The 18,718-nt window shown below is 51.7% G+C and overlaps 1 protein-coding gene across 4 annotated transcripts in view; it reads left to right on the top strand.

The window, feature by feature from the left end:
* VWF (von Willebrand factor) overlaps window positions 1-18,718 on the top strand; it is a 161,112-nt gene that overhangs the window by 95,696 nt on the left and 46,698 nt on the right. For all 4 annotated transcript variants that reach the window (XM_059935150.1, XM_059935147.1, XM_059935148.1 and 1 more), the window contains 9 exons: window positions 4,284-4,387; window positions 5,403-5,541; window positions 8,116-8,250; window positions 11,160-11,306; window positions 13,489-13,629; window positions 13,772-13,885; window positions 15,728-15,884; window positions 16,483-16,641; window positions 17,301-17,436. In XM_059935150.1, the coding sequence (XP_059791133.1) occupies window positions 4,284-4,387; window positions 5,403-5,541; window positions 8,116-8,250; window positions 11,160-11,306; window positions 13,489-13,629; window positions 13,772-13,885; window positions 15,728-15,884; window positions 16,483-16,641; window positions 17,301-17,436 (1,232 nt within the window). The remainder of the gene's footprint in view (window positions 1-4,283; window positions 4,388-5,402; window positions 5,542-8,115; window positions 8,251-11,159; window positions 11,307-13,488; window positions 13,630-13,771; window positions 13,886-15,727; window positions 15,885-16,482; window positions 16,642-17,300; window positions 17,437-18,718) is intronic.

The raw sequence follows: 18,718 nt of genomic DNA, 5'->3' as shown, positions 1-18,718 counted from the left end.
CGTAAGTGGTGGTATAATGACCGCGGTTACAAGAAGTTCATGGAGGAAAAGCATGAACCATATTATGGACAGAGATGCTATAGGAAACTAGTGCACACTGGGGAGCAATTTTTTGGACCTCAGGATCCACATGTAAGACCCACTAGATCAATAAAATAAAGGGGTTGCCCTAGAAAATTTCCCAAGTCTTTTTCTGTGGTTAAAAAATCCTTGAATGCACCTCCTGCCTTTAAATTAGACTATTACCTGCCTCCACCACGAGGTGGCAGCAAAGCACAACCCACCGCCCGGCTCACTCTGTCTCAGTCGAGGCTGTAATTGTCTCCAGGCAGAGCGAGGAGCCCTAAAGACTCACGCTTTCAACATCACCTCCCAGCCACCCGCCCCCGCCCCCCCCCTCCCCGAGCACACAGAAGGAGACCGAGGAGAGAAAGAGCACAGAACCATTCAAGGCTACATAACTGTGTAGTGGAAATCCTGGCCTTCTGACTCCCAGTGTAGTACCCCTGTCTGGGAGATGCTCACTTATGCTCTTAAGTCCAGTGGTCACATTTTCCAAACTGGTACCCAGTTCTGCTGGTACTGGAAAAGCTCTCAGCAGCTGAGACATGTGTTCATTTCCCTGGTCCTTTGAGGCCCAGTTTTCTCACTGGCCCACTATGAAGCCTGAAAAGACTTTGGCGCTGCTATTTGGGTTTGTTTTTTGTTTGTGTTTTTTGTTTTTTTAAAATTAATTTTTATTGGAGTCTAGTTGATTTACAGTGTTGTGTTAGTTTCAGGTGTACAGCAAAGCGAATCAGTTATACATATACATATATCCCCTCTTTTTTAGATTCTATTCCCATATAGGTCATTACAGAGTATTGAATAGAGTTCCCTGTGCTATACAGCAGGTTCTTATTAGTTATTTATTTTATATATAGTAGCGTGTATATGTCAATCTCAGTTTCCCAATTTATCCCTCCCTCCCTTTCCCCTTTGGTTGGCACTGCTTTTTGAAAGCTAGAGCTTGGGCTGAGGGACCCATCCAGAGAGGGCCTCTCATGTGTGCACTGTAAATCCTACGAGATGTAATTCTAAAAGGCCCAGGAAAGCCCTCCTGTCTCAAAGATATCTCCTACACTTCCTATGATTTGTCACCTAATCAGGTTTACTGAAGTATAATAGGTATGAATTTAGTTTGGTTAATAAAAAACAACTTTAAAAAAGCTTACCTTATAAATCCTCATAGGAAGTCATTCACACTTTAGCATGAATTATTTCATCAGATTCTTTCCTCTAGCAAACATCTAGTTGAAGGCAGCTGCATTGAGCTGGAAGTATTGGTGGGGAGAACAGAGGACAGCTGAAAGGCAAAAAAAGATTCTGGAGAATGGGTCAGTATGGCGGGGTGAAGATGGGGCCTTTTCAGAGAAGAGCAACAATGCCAATTTTTTTCTACTTCATAATTTTTCTTTGGGCTGATCAAGACCCAGGACTGTGTTCTCAGCATGAGGCTTTCTTACTCAAGGTGTCATGAGCTGATGAACAATGGCGAAAGCTATTTCTGCCTGTTTTCTTCTGAAGTCCTTGAAGGACATTCGTCAACTTTCGTCAACTTTATCTTATTATCCTTCTGGTGTCCTAAAGGGAAAAACACTAGGCAGGAATGGTTCTCTTCTTTTCAAACATGAAGTTCAAGTAAGTGACTTGCACGAAATTCACTTCGGGGCTGCTGTACTGGCCCACCCTACACGTGGACCCGTTCTCATCCCCATCCCGTCCATCTCCTGCATGTGTCTTTATCTTTCTATCTCTGTGGATACTTTAGCGCTTTAGGACTCTGGGTGCTTTTGGCTAGGCTGGTGATATTTGATCTTCTGTCCCAAGTCGGGAGCCTCCTGCTGAGAAACCTCTCCTCTCCCTTTAAGGCTCCACTTTGCTTCCTCCAGCTCTGACCTAGGTCTAAACCTATGCCCCTGTCCTCATTTGATACCAAGGTCCTATTTTAATATCATAATCCATCAATTAGTCATCTCCTTTCACTAAAATAAGCAGGGCAGAGAGGAGCCATGTGGTTTGTCAGTGAGAGCTCGGAAGGAGGTGACAGTATTATCTCATGGCCAAGCTGGGATTTGAGTTTTCTGTCCCTTGGAGGCGGGCCGGGCTCCCTGGACTCACCCCTGGCCCAGGCGAGGGGTTACCTGGGCCCTGGGAGTGCAGGACTTTTTGTCAGTGGGTTGTCCACCCTGGAGGGAGGTAAAAACATCCAGCACGCAGACCAAGAGGCCTGGGATCCCTCCCCGCAGCCTGCTTCCGCTCAGGGGAGGTGAGCAGGGCCGCTTTCTGGAATCCATCCTGCATCGCTTCGCCTCACATAATGTTTCCCGTAACGAGGCTCGTTGTCTGGTTGGTCTCAACTGCAGGAGCCGGGGCTGGCGAGCAGGTCAGGGATCCCCAGGGAGGCCACGGCCATTCCCAGAGTAGCCACGAGGTGGCGGGTCTGGGACTTACATCAAAGATGACAAGCTTGGGGGATGCGGGGGTGAAGCCTGATGGCAAGGCCTTTGAAGACGGGGGTGGAGGGACGTTCCCCATCCTCCCTGTTCCCACCAGGCTGCCATCCTCCCTACTGGGTGCCTAAGCTGGATGTCTGCCAAGGACATTGCGGCCCCTGGAGGTAAGAGCCACCTAGAGCGTGGTCCCCCTGCATCTTCCTCACTCTAGCTCCCATCCTGCCCCTTCCCCTAGGCCCCGGGGACTCGGGAACACTCCAGAGGCTGCGTGAAGCTGGTGGCTGAGTCGTGGAGGTTCTTCTTCCCACCCCTTCCGACACACACACACACACACACACACACACACACGCGCATGCACCCACACATACACATACACATACACATGCATGCACACACACGCAAGCTCACACCCACAAACGCATGCAAATACATATGCACACACACACTTGCACGCACACATATACATATGCACACACATGATTTTAGTCTGTGATCCTTGACATGAAAGCCCTTTGTTCAGCCCAAGACCGCTCTGTCCCAGGGCTTTGTCTGGCTCTAGGCCCAGGGAACCCAGGCTTGTTTGCGGAGTGACGGGATCGCACAGGTGCTAAGGCACCCAGACCAGCAGCTTCTCACCCCTCAGGTGGCTCTGGAACCAGAGTGCCGTGGTCCCTTCACCCAGGGTCACGCAGAGCCGGCATCCAGGGCTGCCTCCTAGGGTTGGGACAGAAGCAGATCTACGTGTGGGATCAGAGTGGGTTTGGCCAGCTCTCCCTAAGGTCACTGGGGCCAGCGGGTCTTCATTCTTTTCCTCTGGCCCCGACACCCCTGAGGAGTATAACCTGTCCCATAGTTACTGCTTCACTGGTGGGGGGGTGGGGAAGGAGCGCAGGCCCCGTGAGGGTGTGTTGGACTGTCAGGGGACTGGGTGACAAGGGTGCACGTGGGGCTTGAAAACCCCCAGCCTCTGGTTCTGGTCCCTCCCTGCCTGTGGCCACTATTCAGCTTTCACCTCTAGGGCATTAAGTGCATTGTTCACTAATTAATTCATTTTATTAAATACATTATCCATTTTCTTCAACTACAAAACATAGTATATGCTCAATGAAGAACATTCAGAAAAAAAATTTAAAAGCCAAAAAAGAAAATAAGATTCCCTTATCCTAGCTCACCAGAGGCAACTTCTACACTTCCCAAGCCCTTTGGAGGCAACTTATATATTTCCTTCAAGACTTTTTTTTTTTTTTTTGAAATATATGCATATATATATTCATCATTGGGACCATACGTGTATATGTTTTTTTTCTCCCTTGTTTTAGAAATTAACAGCATAAGTAGTTCTCAAAACTTTTCAGATTTTAATGCGCTCCACAGGACACCATCACCTGGAGATTCCTTAATGGGTTTAATCATTTTCCTATTGTTGAACACTTGGTTGCTTCCATTTTTTTTTTTTTGGAATGATAAATAATTGTACATTAATTTTTGCCTATAACTCTATTACATTTGGAGAAGTCCTCTGGAGGAATTACTGGGTCTAAGGAGATGCACGTCTCAAGGGCTTCTGACATGTGTTATTGGAGTCTCCACCAGGTCCCAGGGCTCCTGCCCCTGCAGTGTATGAGGGCGGAGGTAGTCAGAGTGTCTTCAGCTGAGCCGGGGGGGACCGGTGTAGACAAGAGCAGGGATTTCAGCCCCAGCCTGGGCGTGGGCTCCCTGGGCCGCCTCTGGCCGCGGCTGTTGGATCACTCGTTACGGCCCCAAGACTCTTGGATCGCTTTCCCTTAGGTCCGGCAGGAGAACAGGTGTGTGGCCCTGGAAAGGTGTCCCTGCTTCCACCAGGGCAGAGAGTACAGCCCCGGCGAGACGGTGAAGGTGGACTGCAACACTTGGTGAGGCCGGGAAGGGTTCCAGGGACGCTGGGGACGGGGGACGGGGTGCTCTGGCACTTGCTCGCCTCCCACCCGTGGTAACGTGGCTGCTCCTTTCCTTTTCTCTGTGCCTCTGTTTCTCCATCTGTCAAATGGGAGACTTTATCGTCCCGTATACTCACCCCACGGGGACACTTTCTGGACAGCAGTGTTTCCTGGGGAAGATAAGGGCCATATCCGTCACTGCATGTGTGACCAAGCTATTCCCAGGGCATGGGATCGGGGGTCCTTCTCTGGCCTTGTCCTGTCCCCCAGCCATATTGCAAGTGTGCTTGCCGGGAAAGAGACCGTCCTTCACACAACCCCGGGCTCTGCTCACTCACCGTGCCTTTCTTTGGGGCAGTGCACAACTTTAGTGAAGGGCCACGGGGACAGGCAGGAAGGGGCTTAGTGTCTGGGGCCTGAGGTCTGAGCTTTCCACCGCTGCCGCCCCTGTCGGGCTTCCTGATGTCGGCTCTGTTACTGGGCAGAGGGATGGGGCCATAGGGCAGCCGGCAAGTCGCTGTGGGTTTACACACATTGCTGCCCACCCTCTCCTGGCAGAAGCTCACAGCTGGTCACCGTTTCCCCAGCTCAGAATTTTCCTGCCATTCTGGACGTGTGTCCCCTTAGCCTCAGAGGGGCTATCGGCCTCAGTGTCTTTTCTGTAGAGACCCTGTGGCCCCTCCCAGGTGATGTCCTGGGAGGCTGGGCTTTGGCACGTCCGGAGCAGGTGGTGACAGAGTGTCCCCGGGTCACCTCGGTCAACCAGGGCCCTTCTTTGCCTCGTGACGGGGGGTCAGTGTGGCTTCCCTCTCCTCCTGGGCCCCGTGCTCTAAAAATGTGTGGGTTCATGACGGCAGGGCCCTGTGAGGTCCGATCCACAGGCTGCAGACCACCCTCCCAACGCTTCCTGAGGCCTCCTGGAGGGTGGGTGGCGTCCTCGCGGTCCCGACGCCCGAAGACCCCGCCCTCATCCCCCTCATCCTGTTCCCAGTGTCTGTCGGGACCGGAAGTGGAACTGCACGGACCACGTGTGCGATGCCACGTGCTCCGCCCTGGGCCTGGCTCACTACCTCACCTTTGACGGGCTCAAGTACCTGTTCCCCGGGGAGTGCCAGTACGTCCTGGCACAGGTGAGAGCAGGGGTCGGGGGGCGGGTGTGCTCCCAGGCCGGATGCCACCGTTCTGTCGGTGGAAACAGCTCTGGGGGCTGGTTTCTACGGGGGGTGATTTTCCAGCCCCTGGAGAGGCAGGACCTCGAGACTCGAGTGACTGCTGGGTTCCTCCAGCTCGCCTGCACGCCTCCCAGGACGGGACGGAAGCTCATTCGTTGACTGGCCTTGGTGCGGGGCAGGCTCCCATCCGCCCCAGTCCCAGCACGGTGGAATGAGAGGAAGGCTCCCGTTCCTTCTGGCAGACACGGCCTCGGTCAGGGGACCGGTGGGGAGTGGCGCCCCAGCACCCTTCCTGCCAGCACCCTTGGGCAGTGAACAGCCCACTCAGGGAAGGTTGAAATGACCCCTGGAGTTTGGTTCCCGCCCTGTGATCCTATTCTATGTTACTCTGTTCTATTCTATTCTATTCTTTTTTTTTTTTTTTTTTTTGCCGCACCTCGAGGCTTGTGGGATCTTAGTTCCCCAACCAGGGATTGAACCCGGGCCCTCGGCAGTGAGAGCGCAGGGTCCTAACCGCTGGACCGCCAGGGAAGTCCCCATTCCATTGCATCGCATTCTCCACCGTTTTCCTTCCTAGCCTCTGCAGCTCAGAACGGGGAGGGGGCGAGGGGTGCGGGCACAGAAGGTCCCACTGCCCGGCGGGCCGAGGAGCAGCCTGGGGGAACCCTAGCTGCTGAGGGAGCGCTGCTTGGCCCCCTTCCCCGCCCACGGATTCCTGCAAGTTCCTCTTGCTGGGTGACACCGACGCGGGTGAGCAAGGAGGGCTGAGCGCTTTGCCCTCGAGGCGGCTGGCCTCTGCGCAGCTTAAACGAGCGTGGTCTCTCCGTCCCCACTCTCGGGAGCGGCAGGGGAGGGGGCTCGGTGTGGGCTGCAGGGAGGACCACAGACCCGAGGGAGCCTCAGCCCCAGAGACCGAGCTGCAGGGCCCGGGAGTCAGGCAACGAGGGCAGGGGCACCAAGCACGACGCCTGCCCAGCGCGCGGGGAGCGAGCCCCCTGCCTCTGGCCTGCGCCCCAGGCTGGCCCCAGAGAGGTGGGCGGCGTGCTGGGGAGACGGGCCTGCACCCCGCGAAATGCTTTTACCCACACCCAGGAACCCTCTAGGGCTTTCCCACACGTCGTCTATGGAAGCCCGTCTTTCTGTTATCTGTCTGCCTCCCAGCCTTGGTAGCAAAAGCTGGGGTGACACCAGCTCTGGGGCTCCACTCCCCAGCCAGGTTCAGATCTGAGCGCCCAGAAAACACGACATTTCAGTGCAACGAGAGGGGCCGGTCAGACCTACCGCCCCAGCTCTTCCTGCCTAGGAGAAGCTGGCCAGGTGGGCCAGTCGGAGCCCCTCCGAGTCGTGCCCCTTGTGGGGCTGCTTTTCCTGCCCCACCGCCAGTGCCATTGTCCTCTCTGATACTTTGTCCGGGGTCCTCCTCCCTTTCCTCCCTTCCTCCTTTGGGAGGTGTTATCAGGACTTAACTCTTTCTCCTTCAGAAAAATCTCAGCTGGTGACAAAGCACTTGTACCTTCGTTCCCTCTTTTAACTTTCACAATCCCATTAACCCAACACAAACCCGTTTAACCTAACATTCCTATTAACCCAACACAAACTCATTAACCTAACAGCCCCATTAACCCAAGACAAACCCGTTTAACCCACCAATCCCATCAAGTTGGCGGATCCCATCTTACAGAGGGGCACATCATGTGTGGGGAATGTATGTATGTGTGAGTGTATGTGTATATGTGCATGCATGTCTGTTATATATGTGTGTGTGGTATGCATGTGTGTGTGTATGTGTCTTTGTGTGTATATGAATGTGTGTCTCTGTACGTGTGCCTCTGTGTGTGTGTGTGTGTGTGTGTGTGTGTGTGTGTGTGTGTGTGTATGAGGGTCAGAGAGGTAAGTGACTTACTCAGTATTATCCAGTAAGTGGCAGAAACAAGGCCCACCCCTAGCTTTTCTGTGTTGGGTGTATTTTTTTCCCATCCCATCACAGCAATAGCCACCATGGGAGATGTTTGCCGGAAACGTGTCCGCTTTTGCTTCCTTCCTATGCAATTCCCCAGCGAGGACCAGCGCTCCCGCATGCTCTGTTCCCTGCTGGGATGAAGCTCAGGTCCGGCAGTCTCTGGTTACTGTTCTGGGCCAGCAGTCCAGAGGGACTCCACCGGAACTTAGGGCTGCCACGTGCCACGTGGCTGGGCTGTGCTGGTTCCCCGGCTGAGGCTGGACTAACAGGCTCGGGGGAGCTGTAGGCTGACGGGTCCACGCTCCCTCTCCCTGTGTCCCTCCTTCTCTCCCTCCCACCCCTCACCCCCCCAACCTGACTGTAGGCACCCGGTTCATAGGCGATGGCTGAGGATGACACACCTGTGAGTGTCCTCCGTCTCTGTCTGTCTGTCTCTCTCTCACACACACACGTGGACACGGCAACCTCCTGGAACACATCCTTCAAAGGCCTGAGGTGATGGGACGCCAGTCTGTGATCTGGGGAGGAGTAGCAGGGATAGTGTTTCTATCCTGACACCTGTCTTTCCCCAGGATTACTGTGACGGTAACCCTGGGACCTTCCGGATCCTGGTGGGGAACGAGGGGTGCAGCTACCCCTCCCTGAAATGCAGGAAGCGCGTCACCATCCTGGTGGACGGAGGCGAGATTGAGCTGTTCGATGGGGAGGTGAGTGTGGGCTTGTCCCTCCACCCTCACGCCCCTCCGTCGGCTGATGAAGAGCACATGCCGAGTGTTCGTCCAGAACGTGTGGGGGTGGGACGTCGTGCAGCCAGTGGAGAGATGCGGTAGCGCTGTATCCTCTGACCTTGCCTCGTCCTGTGAGGGGGGCAGGTGGCACATGGTGACAGATGACACGATCCATTTTAGTGGAAGGAAGTGCAGACACACATGTGGAGAAGGGTGTGTAACCATATCTGCACCAGTGTCGGGAGAGCCAGGGCTGACCTCCGGAGGCGCAGGGAGATGGGAGGGCGGGAGGACTTTCATATAGGAATACGTATATACACACATATATATACATATATATTATATACGCACTATATATACAAATATACACATACACACACAAGTATATTATACATACACACATATACACACATATACATATATATTATATACCCACAGTTATATATATTATATATACAAATGTACACACATACATGTATATTATATATGCAAATACATCATACACACATATACATATATATTATAGCCCACATATATATATTATATATACAAATGTATACACACATATATACATATATATTATATATCCACATATATATATAAATATAATGTATACAAATGTATGCACACATATGTACACATACATTATAAATGCAAATATGTTATACACAATACACACATATACATATATATTAAATCCCACATATGTGTTATATATACAAATGTATACACACATATATTATGCATACAAGTATACACACAAATACATATGTATTATATACCCACAGTTTTATGTATTATATATATGAATGTACACACATGTACACACATATTATACATACAAATATACACACATATACATGTATATTATATACCCACAGTTATATGTATTATATACACACATATATGCACATATACTATACATACAAATATACACATGTGTACATAATATACAGATATATCCCACATTTACATATATATACAAATATATACACGCATATACACACATATATAGTATATATTATATACCCACATATATATTATATACAAATGGATGCACACATATACCCACTTGTATACATATATTATTTGCAGAAATATATACACACATATACATACATATATACACATATAATATATATACAAGTATATACACACTTATACATACAAATATATATACACATGCATATATAAATATGTATTTTGGGAGGTGATGGTGTTTGGGGGGATTTTTACCTTCTTTTATGTTTTTCGGTTCTTTTCAGATAAAATCTTTTCTAAAGAGCTCAAAATGCACAGACACAGGCCCTGTGTGCTAAGAGCTCATGGAGTGGCTCTCAGAAGTCTACCCGAGAACCACCCAGGAGACCTTGTTTAAGACACCAGCCTTTGGGTCCACCCTGAGGTCCTGGCTCAGGTCTGGGTGGGACCCAGGAACCTGCGTCTGAAGCGGCAGGGGTCCCTGGAGCACAGCTGTGCTGGGCTGGCCACATCGGTACCTGGGAGACCTGGGTCTGGGCTCACCCCTTCCCCATATCTTCATTTTGTTCAGTGGCCTCAGCCCACATCCTGCCTACTGGCAAATACCCACCGCTGATACCAGGGGATGGGAGGTGAATTCTCCTCCCTTAGAGAAGATAGCTGTGGAGCAAGCAGGACCTGTTGACTTGGGTCAGCCATGTCCATTTCAGGGACAGTTTTACTTAGGACAGATGACAGTGGTGACATAGAGTGGGAGGCTCTCCCTGTGGTGTGTCCCCAGGGAGAAGACCTTGGCGAAGGGGTGAAAAGTTCTTAGCGTCAGCCTCAGTCTTATGGGTTAGATGGTCAGCCAAGTACCGTGAAACGGGCCGGGGGGGGGGGGGGGGCTCGGCACCGGCAGCGAGTCAGCGGAGTCAAGGGCTCAGGTCCTTTGGGGGCTGAAGTCTGGGATTCCTGCTTCCAGGGCCGAGCTTCCCCGTCTCCCTGTTCAGCTCTGACTCCTGCTGATGGCAACTCGAGTGGGAGACGGGAGGAAAGGGGAGAATCTAGTGCTCGTTTTAATAAAGGGGTGGATTTTTTTTTTAATAAGCCAATAAGGGATTTTATTTTATTTAATTCATTTATTTTTTTAAACATCTTTATTGGAGTATAATTGCTTTACAATGGTGCGTTAGTTTCTGCTTTATAACAAAGTGAATCAGCTATACATATACATATGTTCCCATATCTCCTCCCTCTTGCATCTCCCTTCCACCCTCCCTATTCCACCCCTCTAGGTGGTCACAGAGCACCAAGCTGATCTCCCTGTGCTATGCGGCTGCTTCCCACTAGCTATCTATTTTACATTTGGTAGTGTATATACGTCCCTGCCACTCTCTCACTTCGTCCCAGCTTACCCTTCCCCCTCCCTATGTCCTCAAGTCCATTCTCTACGTCTGCGTCTTTATTCCCGCCCTGCCCCTAGTTTCATCAGTACCATTTTTCTAGATTCCATATATATGCGTTAGCATACGGTATTTGTTTTTCTCTTTCTGACTTACTTCACTCTGTATGACAGTCTCTAGGTCCATTTTAAATCAGTTGCCTAGAGGTGCTTAAAATCATCACCACATTAAAAACCTCTTTAGGGGACCACGTGTATTTAATGATCAAGTGTCCAAAAAATTCTTTTCATGACGTGGTAGGTGATCTTCTGCCAGTAGGTTTCATTGTATTTTTAATTTCGTAATTACAATTTTGCTGCCACCTCTTTATCCTAGGATTCTTGGAGAGAGGTAGGCAAGATGGACGCAGCTCTGGCCGAACGGGGCAAATGACCAGCGGCTCTGGAGGGCCGCGGGGCGGGGGGGAGCCGGGCCTTACACCTGACCGTCACTGTCCTGGTCTCACACTGCGTCCTCCCTCAGGTGAGCGTGAAGAGGTCCATGAAGGATGAGACTTACTTTGAGGTGGTGGAGTCCGGCCTGTACATCACCGTGCTGCTGGGCAAGGCCCTGTCCGTGGTCTGGGACCGCCACCTGGGTATCTCCGTGTTCCTGAAGCAGACTTACCAGGTGGGTGGCCCTTCTCCGCTTCCTCCTCGTCCTGTCTGTTTGCATCTTCAGCTTCCTGAGCAGCAGCCCGCGGCCCCCGCCCGCCGTCTTGGGGGAGGGGGAGGTGGTCACCTAGTCCGGCCTCCCTCCTGATGCAAATAAGACTCAAGTGTTAGAGTTCGCCTTGGCTGTTTCCCGAGACAGGCTGCCTCTGAGAAGGATGGAGGGCTCCCGGACCCTGCAAACAGTCCCTTGACTGGCCTTGCTAGGCAAGCGGTTTATATCCACAGAGGAAGGAAAGAGAAGATTGGGCAAGAGCTATTCTTAAGGTTTCTTAACCTCAAGAGGCAAACGGTCATGCGTGATGTGATTATAACTCTGCAGAGCGTTCTGGGTGCGCCTCCCACGGGGCCACAGGCCAGCACCGGCCGATGCTTGTGGTGAAGCTGCATGTCACCTGCTCTGGGGAAAGCTGCTTGCAGTATCTGCCCAGGTTCCGAGGGTTTGCTGGGACTTCACTTTCTCTAACTGGCATGAATGTGACAAGTGCTCTGGCTGCCCTGGTGGCAGGACCGGCCTTCCCAGCAACTGTTCTAGGCACTGTGGACACAGCAGGGAAAGAACTATATATAACTATATATACATATATACATATAGTTACATACATATGTAGCTTAACTTTGTATCAGTTTCCTATTGCTGCTATAACAAATTACGACAAAGTTGGTGGCTTAAAAAAGCAACGCAAATAGATTATCTTCTGGTTCTGGAGGTCCAAAGTATAAAATTGGTCGGCAGGGCTGCATTCCTTCTGGTGGCTTTAGGGGAAAATCTGTCTTCTTGCCTTTCCTAGCTTCTGGGGCTGCCCGCGTCCCTTGGCTGTGGTCCCATCCTCCATCGTCAAAGCCAACAGCATAGCATCTTGCACTCTCTCTGCTTCTCTCTGTCACATCACATTTCTCACTCTGACTTCTGTGCCCCTCATAAGACCCTGTGATTACACTGAGCCCACCTAGATGATCCAGGACAATCTTCCCATCTCAGGATCCTTAATGCAATCACACCTGCAAAGTTCCTTTTACCGTGTGTGGTAACATATTCCCGCTTCTGGGGATGAGAACGTGGATATCTTTGTGGGCACCATGGTTTTGTCTACAACAACCTTGGTGGAGATCATATTACAGTGGGGATATTGTGTGTTTTAGATTGGTTGGTCTGATGAGACCTGTCTCAAAGGGTGTGAGTGGAGTCTTTGTGGAAGGGAGGGAGGGAGCCACGTAAATATCCTGACTCGAGAATTCAGTCAGATGGAGTAGCAGGTGCCAGGGCCCTAAGGTGGACGGCGTTTGTGTTTGGACACGGAGGCCAGGGCGGCTGGAGAGGAGGGGCTTGGGGTGACTGGTAGTTAACAAGGGCAGGGACGGGGCAGGGGCCATGCCATGGGGGCTGTTGGGCCATGTAAAGATCTTTGTCCTTTTGTCCATGTTTCCCAGCAAAATAGAATAAGTCACATCTCTTTGTCCCGAGGCAGGGCTCCAAATTTGTTCTAAGAGCATGGCATCCTTTCTTTTCCAGGCCAAATAGCTCCGGTTTTGTCCATGGTTCTTATGTGATGGTTTCCACCCATTCATTCATTAGTTGGTCAGGACTTGTGTCCTGCAGCCCATGATAGGTGAACATGGAATTGAGTAAGATATTATGTCAGCCCTGGTGGCATTTAGTGCTGGCCAGCCTACTCTGAACAGGCTGCAGTTGTTTAGGTAAGGGACTCACCTGTCCACGGTCAAGTAGGACGAGAACGTTCCCTCCTCAGACTTCTTACACTCTCATTGGTGTAATGCTGGACCAGCTCCTCTTCTGCTCAGACCCTTACTGGGGCAGCTGATGGTTTATACTGCAGACACCAGGGCCCGGGCAGCCGAGTTGGCCATCCAAGGGACATGGATGGGCCGCCTCTCTTTGTGAATGACCTTGGTTTCCTTAACCTTAACATGAGGTCAATGTGGAAGCCGGGAAAAGGCCTTGGCAAGGTCAAGACTTTGCTGGTCACCCTGGTCTCCTTCTGCGTCTCCCTCCCTGTCCCCTCCCATCCTCCTCTTCCTCAGGCGAGCCTGCCTCCCATGCTGCCTGGAACCCTCGCTTTCCTGACTCAGCGGGTTTGCTCTGAGGTTTGCAAAGCTTATGCTCCCAACTGGTCCCCCAGGAACGGGTGTGTGGCCTGTGTGGGAATTTTGACGGCATCCAGAACAACGACCTCACCAGCAGTAGCCTCCAAGTGGAGGAAGACCCCGTGGACTTTGGGAATTCCTGGAAAGTGAGCCCGCGGTGCGCCGACACCCAGAAGGTAGGTCGGGGTCGCGGTGCGGACCGTGGGCGGTGGGTGCTATGGCCTGTGAACGGGGGCAGAGCTCGGGGAGAGGGCCTCTTGGGGCCCTTCCGGGTTGACTCTTCCGGGTCCATCTGTGTACTCCTGCCCGGTTCCCCAGGTGCCACTGGACCCATCCCCTGCCACCTGCCACAACAACGTCATGAAGCAGACGATGGTGGATTCCTCCTGCAGTGTCCTGACCAGCGACATTTTCCAGGAGTGCAACAGGCTGGTGAGGGCGGCGGGGCCCCTGGGGGCAGGCGCTTCTAGCTGTGGGTGCTTCCAGACGCCTCAGAAATCGGCTGCAGCTGCTCCCCTCTCTTGGCTTGAGGCTGGGGCACAGAAAGAACAACGGAGGGGGTGTGAGGAGAGCAAGGCCCGGCAGATCGTTTTTCTTCTGTGCGGCACCTGGCTCTCTGGGCTTCCGATGCTGCTGCTCTTCCAGCCTCGGTCTTAGGGTTTGTCGCCCACAGATGATCTCGTCTCCAGCGTTAGAGCGGGAGTTTCCTTTTCCCATCCCCACCGTGTCTCTGGCCCCGGGCACCCCGCCGCTGCCCCCGTTCCCAGGTCTTGTCTCGCGGAAACTCTTTTCTGGTCTTAAAGCCAGATTTTGAGCCCGCATTTTATGGCTTCCTTTTGTGTCTTTTGTTGTTGTTGTTGTTTAATTTTTGTTTTATATTGGAATATAGTTGATTAACAATGCTGTGTTTCAGATGTACAGCAAAGGGATTCAGTTATACATATACATGTGTCTGTTCTTTTTCAAATTCTTTTCCCATTAAGGTTATTACAGAGTATTGAGCAGAGTTCCCTGTGCTATACAGTAGGTCCTTGTTGGTTATCTATTTTATTTTATTAAAAAAAAATTTTTATTGGAGTAGAGTTGATTTACAATGCTTTGTTAGTTTCTGCTGTACAGCAAAGTGCATCAGTTATACCTATACATATATCCACTCTTTCTTTTTAGATTCTATTCCCATATAGGCCATTACAGACTATTGAGTACAGTTCCCTGTGCTCTACAGCAGGTTCTTTTTGTGTCTTTATCTCACATGGTGATGAGGAATTCCCTAAACAAGTTTCAGTGCAATTTTCTCTCTATCTCTGTATGAATGTATATACGCACACCTGTGTATGTGTGGGTATGTGTGTGTATATATGTACATACACACACGCACACACACAGCCAGGTACACACGCATGCTGCTCCGTGGTACCTCCCTCGTGGGAGTCACTGGTTGAACACCTGTATCTCAGCTCTTTCTGTCCATCCAGTGATTTTTAATCCCTCAGGACCCGAAGGATACTTAGGATCCCCTGGTTTGGTGGAGACCCGAGGCACCTGGGCTGGAAGGGCGGAGACAGTGAGAGGGTCAGGGAAACCAGGGCTGTTGGGCACAGTGACCGGCTTAACGTCCGAATTCATTCTCACCACAACTGCCCTGAACAAGGGTGTGGGGGGCACGTCTGGGGCAGCCGAAGGTGAGAGGTGGTTCCTGAGATTGAACATGGACCGAGGGTGGGCTTCCCCTCCGGGGAGATTGAGGGTCGGAGTTCAGGAGCACCGGGCCGGCCGCGGTCCAGCACGCTAGCCTGTAGCATTTCAGCAAGACAGTGTGAGTGGTCCTGATGTGTTTCCTCAGTCTCTCTGCTGAGTGGAGGCCAGGAAAGAGTGTGTGTGTGTGTGTGTGTGTGTGTGTGTGTGTGTGTGTGTGTGTGGTGTTTATGTAAAACACGCAGACACCCAAGAGGGTGGGAGTGGCTTATGGCGATGGATGGATGGCTGAGCAGGTACGTGGACAGATGGACAGAAAGGAATGTTCTTTTGAAAAATTCTCAGGCACATCTCTTCTAGAGAGACTGGCAGGGTTGCTTTTTTCCCCTTTTCTTGCTGGACTCCACATAAGAACGTAGGATTTCTGCCTTTTTACCCATTCCCTCCTTGGGACCATTGCCTCACATCTTTCCTTCTGCCTGGAGACCCTGCCCCTCCTCTGACCACTGGAACATTCACGCCCAGACCAAGAGCCAGAGTCCCCAAGTGCAGCCCAGGTCACCTGCGTCTCCCTTGCAGGTGGACCCCGAGCCGTACCTGGATGCTTGCATCTACGACACCTGCTCCTGCGAATCCATCGGGGACTGTGCCTGCTTCTGCGACATCGTCGCCGCCTACGCTCACGTGTGTGCCCGGCACGGCGAGGTGGTGGCCTGGAGGACGGCCGCGTCGTGCCGTGAGTCCTGCTGCCCCTCGTGGTCCCAGACACGCCCCTCCCCCCTCACACATCTAGACCTTGGGACCTTGGGGGGTGAGGAAGGACACCTTGGTGGGGGAGAAGACAGAGACCCATGCGGGGGTGATGGCCGAGGCTGAAGGGGGTTAGGACATGCATGGGCATGAGGAGGCATGGGATTGAAGACAGTAATGGGGAGAGAGTAATGGAGAGAGATTGAAGATAGTAATGGGGAGAAATTCAGGGAAATGGAGAAGAGGGAGCAGTGACGAAGAGAAGAAGGTGGTCAGAGTGTCTGTGATTAGACACGATCACATTTGCCATCGTGGTCAGGCAGCTCAGACATTTAGGCTGCGTCTTCCTTCCTGCATGTAAGTGGCTGATCATTTTTATAAGGAAAATGGAGTCAGGACCACTAGGTTCCTGGCTCAGGGGCTCTCAAAGCCTAGACACCTCTCGCGTGGGTGACTCCGTAGTTCCCCAGTACCATCATCCCCTCCTCGGGGCTGTCTGTCTGGGTCTCCCGCCGTCTGTCCGGGGTTGCCCAGGGTTGCCCGGTGCTTTAATAACGGTCCTGCCTGTTTGGGGGTCTGCACAGCCCAGAACTGCGAGGAGCGGAACCTGCGGGAGAACGGGTACCAGTGTGAGTGGCGCTACAACAGCTGTGCGCCTGCGTGTCCCGTCACGTGCCAGCACCCTGAGCCGCTGGCCTGCCCCGTGCAGTGTGTGGAGGGCTGCCACGCCCACTGCCCTCCGGGTGAGGCCCTGGCCCCCGCGGGGAAGGGGTGGAGGGCTGGGATGGCTCTCAGAAAAGCTGACCCCCTGCCCTGCTTCTTCTCGGCCTCGCCTGGTGGCGCCCTGCCCCCGGCCCCACTACCCTAGGTCCTGTTTCCACGTCCTTCCACCAAAGCCAGGCCAGCTGTGGTTTTTGTCAAGCTGAGCTCCCATGTGATGCTTCTGGGGTCTGTTTATGGGCGTATCATCTAGAGCAGCACTTTCTGGCAGAACTTTCTGCAGTGCTGGGAAAGTTCTATTCAAATGTGGCTCGTGTGTCTGAGGAATTGAATGTTCAGTTTTATTGAACGTTACTTAATTTAGATTTAAGTGTAACCAGCCACACGTGGTTACTGGCTACAGTACTGGATAGCACAGATCTAGAGTTATCAGATATCTTCTTCAGTGGAGGAGCAGAAATACCCTTGGAGATAAGATTTGCTTTGTCGTGGGGTTTGGAGGAGGCGAGGTGGGGGAAGGAACAACCCCCTCCTAATTTTTCAGAAAGAAGAATGCTCCCTAAGCGGTGAGGGGACCCTTGGGGGAGGCAGGCAGAGCTGGGACAGGCCTTTTAGCGCAAGGAGAGTCTTCCTTGTGGGAAAGGTGGGAACTTTGGCTCCTAACGAGAGACTTCTCATGCAGGGAAAATCTTGGATGAGCTTTTGCAGACCTGCGTCAACCCTGAAGACTGCCCTGTGTGCGAGGTGGCCGGCCGGCGCTTAGCCCCCGGGAAGAAAATCACCTTGAACCCCGGGGACCCTGAGCACTGCCAGATTTGGTAAAACAGTCCCCCTGGTTGTCCGAAGTGATGGGTCTTACTGTCTAACCTGGGGGCCTGCTCAGAAGTGTCGGTTTGGGGAAGAATGTCCTGTTCTTACTTACTTTGCTTCTGTGTCTTTGAGGACAGGCTATATTTCTTTTCCAGGAAATATCTCTCAAGAGATTTAGGTTTTTTTTACCTCTTCTTGCTGAAGGAATGACGTGGTCTCTTCTTATCCTTGGAGGTGGCATCTAGTCTGGGGACAGGCATCTATGGAAGTCAGATTTCTTTTTTACTGGAGGTGGGGATGCAGAGGAGGAAGCGAGGTGGAGCCCCTGACTCTGCAGTGGGGCACAGACACCTCGGGCCATGGCCAAGGTCCCAGGATGCGGCTCTTGTAACTGGGAGTCACGGGTCACTGCCCCCGGGCTCCCACCGGGCTTGAAGGAGAAGGTTCTAGCCTGTGTGGGTCTCCGCCACAGGCAGCTTGATTTCTCCTGTGGTCTGGCAGAGCCTGTCACTTTCCAGGACACTGGTGAAAGAGAGAAGTGACCAGGGGATTGGGAATTTGGCCTGGTGGGGTGAGAATTCGTGTGGGGGGCTTGGGGCTGGGCGTGGAGCATAGCTAGACCCTGGCACATGATGGGTGTAAACGGTGGGTCCATGGCAAGAAAGAATGAGTGAGTCACTGTCTTTCTCCGTCTAACATCTTGGAGACCCCCGTATACCACTCCCAATACTTTATTCTGCCAGATAAAGCTGGGATTTTGAATCTTTATTCATCTCTCTGAAATGATTTTACTCCAGTTTTCCTCAATTCCTTAAGGCCCAACATGTTAACATAGTACAGAATTCATGCAGGTTAAATTCTGTTGTAATAAATACTGAAAAGCATTTATCTTTGATAGAACATTTATGAGGCCTGGTCAGCATCAACATTTTAGAGCAGTATTTGCCTTTGGAGATATTTGGGAGAAGGCTTGGACTATAATTAAATATTTATGTTGCTAGAGACATAGGTTGAAAATAAACCAACTTTGAATGGCTGTGTGGATTGCTAAGAAAGAAGAAAGATTCTTTTTCAGGTCCTAGGGTGGGTGAAAGCTTTGGCTTTGAAGGGGATCAAAACTCAAGGGAAGTGTGTGTGTGTGTGTGTGTGTGTGTGTGTGTGTGTGTGTGTGTAGGGGGGCTGCTTGGGGGCTATGTTAAACATGGTGTCTCTCTCGAGTGGGGCGTGTTCCTTGGGGGCTCGGGTTCAGTGGGCTGGGAAGTGCCCAGAGGTTCTTCCTGAACCATTTCG

The sequence above is a fragment of the Balaenoptera ricei genome, chromosome 10 (assembly GCF_028023285.1).
Source record: "Balaenoptera ricei isolate mBalRic1 chromosome 10, mBalRic1.hap2, whole genome shotgun sequence".
NCBI classification, from domain to species: domain Eukaryota; kingdom Metazoa; phylum Chordata; class Mammalia; order Artiodactyla; family Balaenopteridae; genus Balaenoptera; species Balaenoptera ricei.
This window is presented reverse-complemented; position numbering and strand designations above follow the sequence as displayed.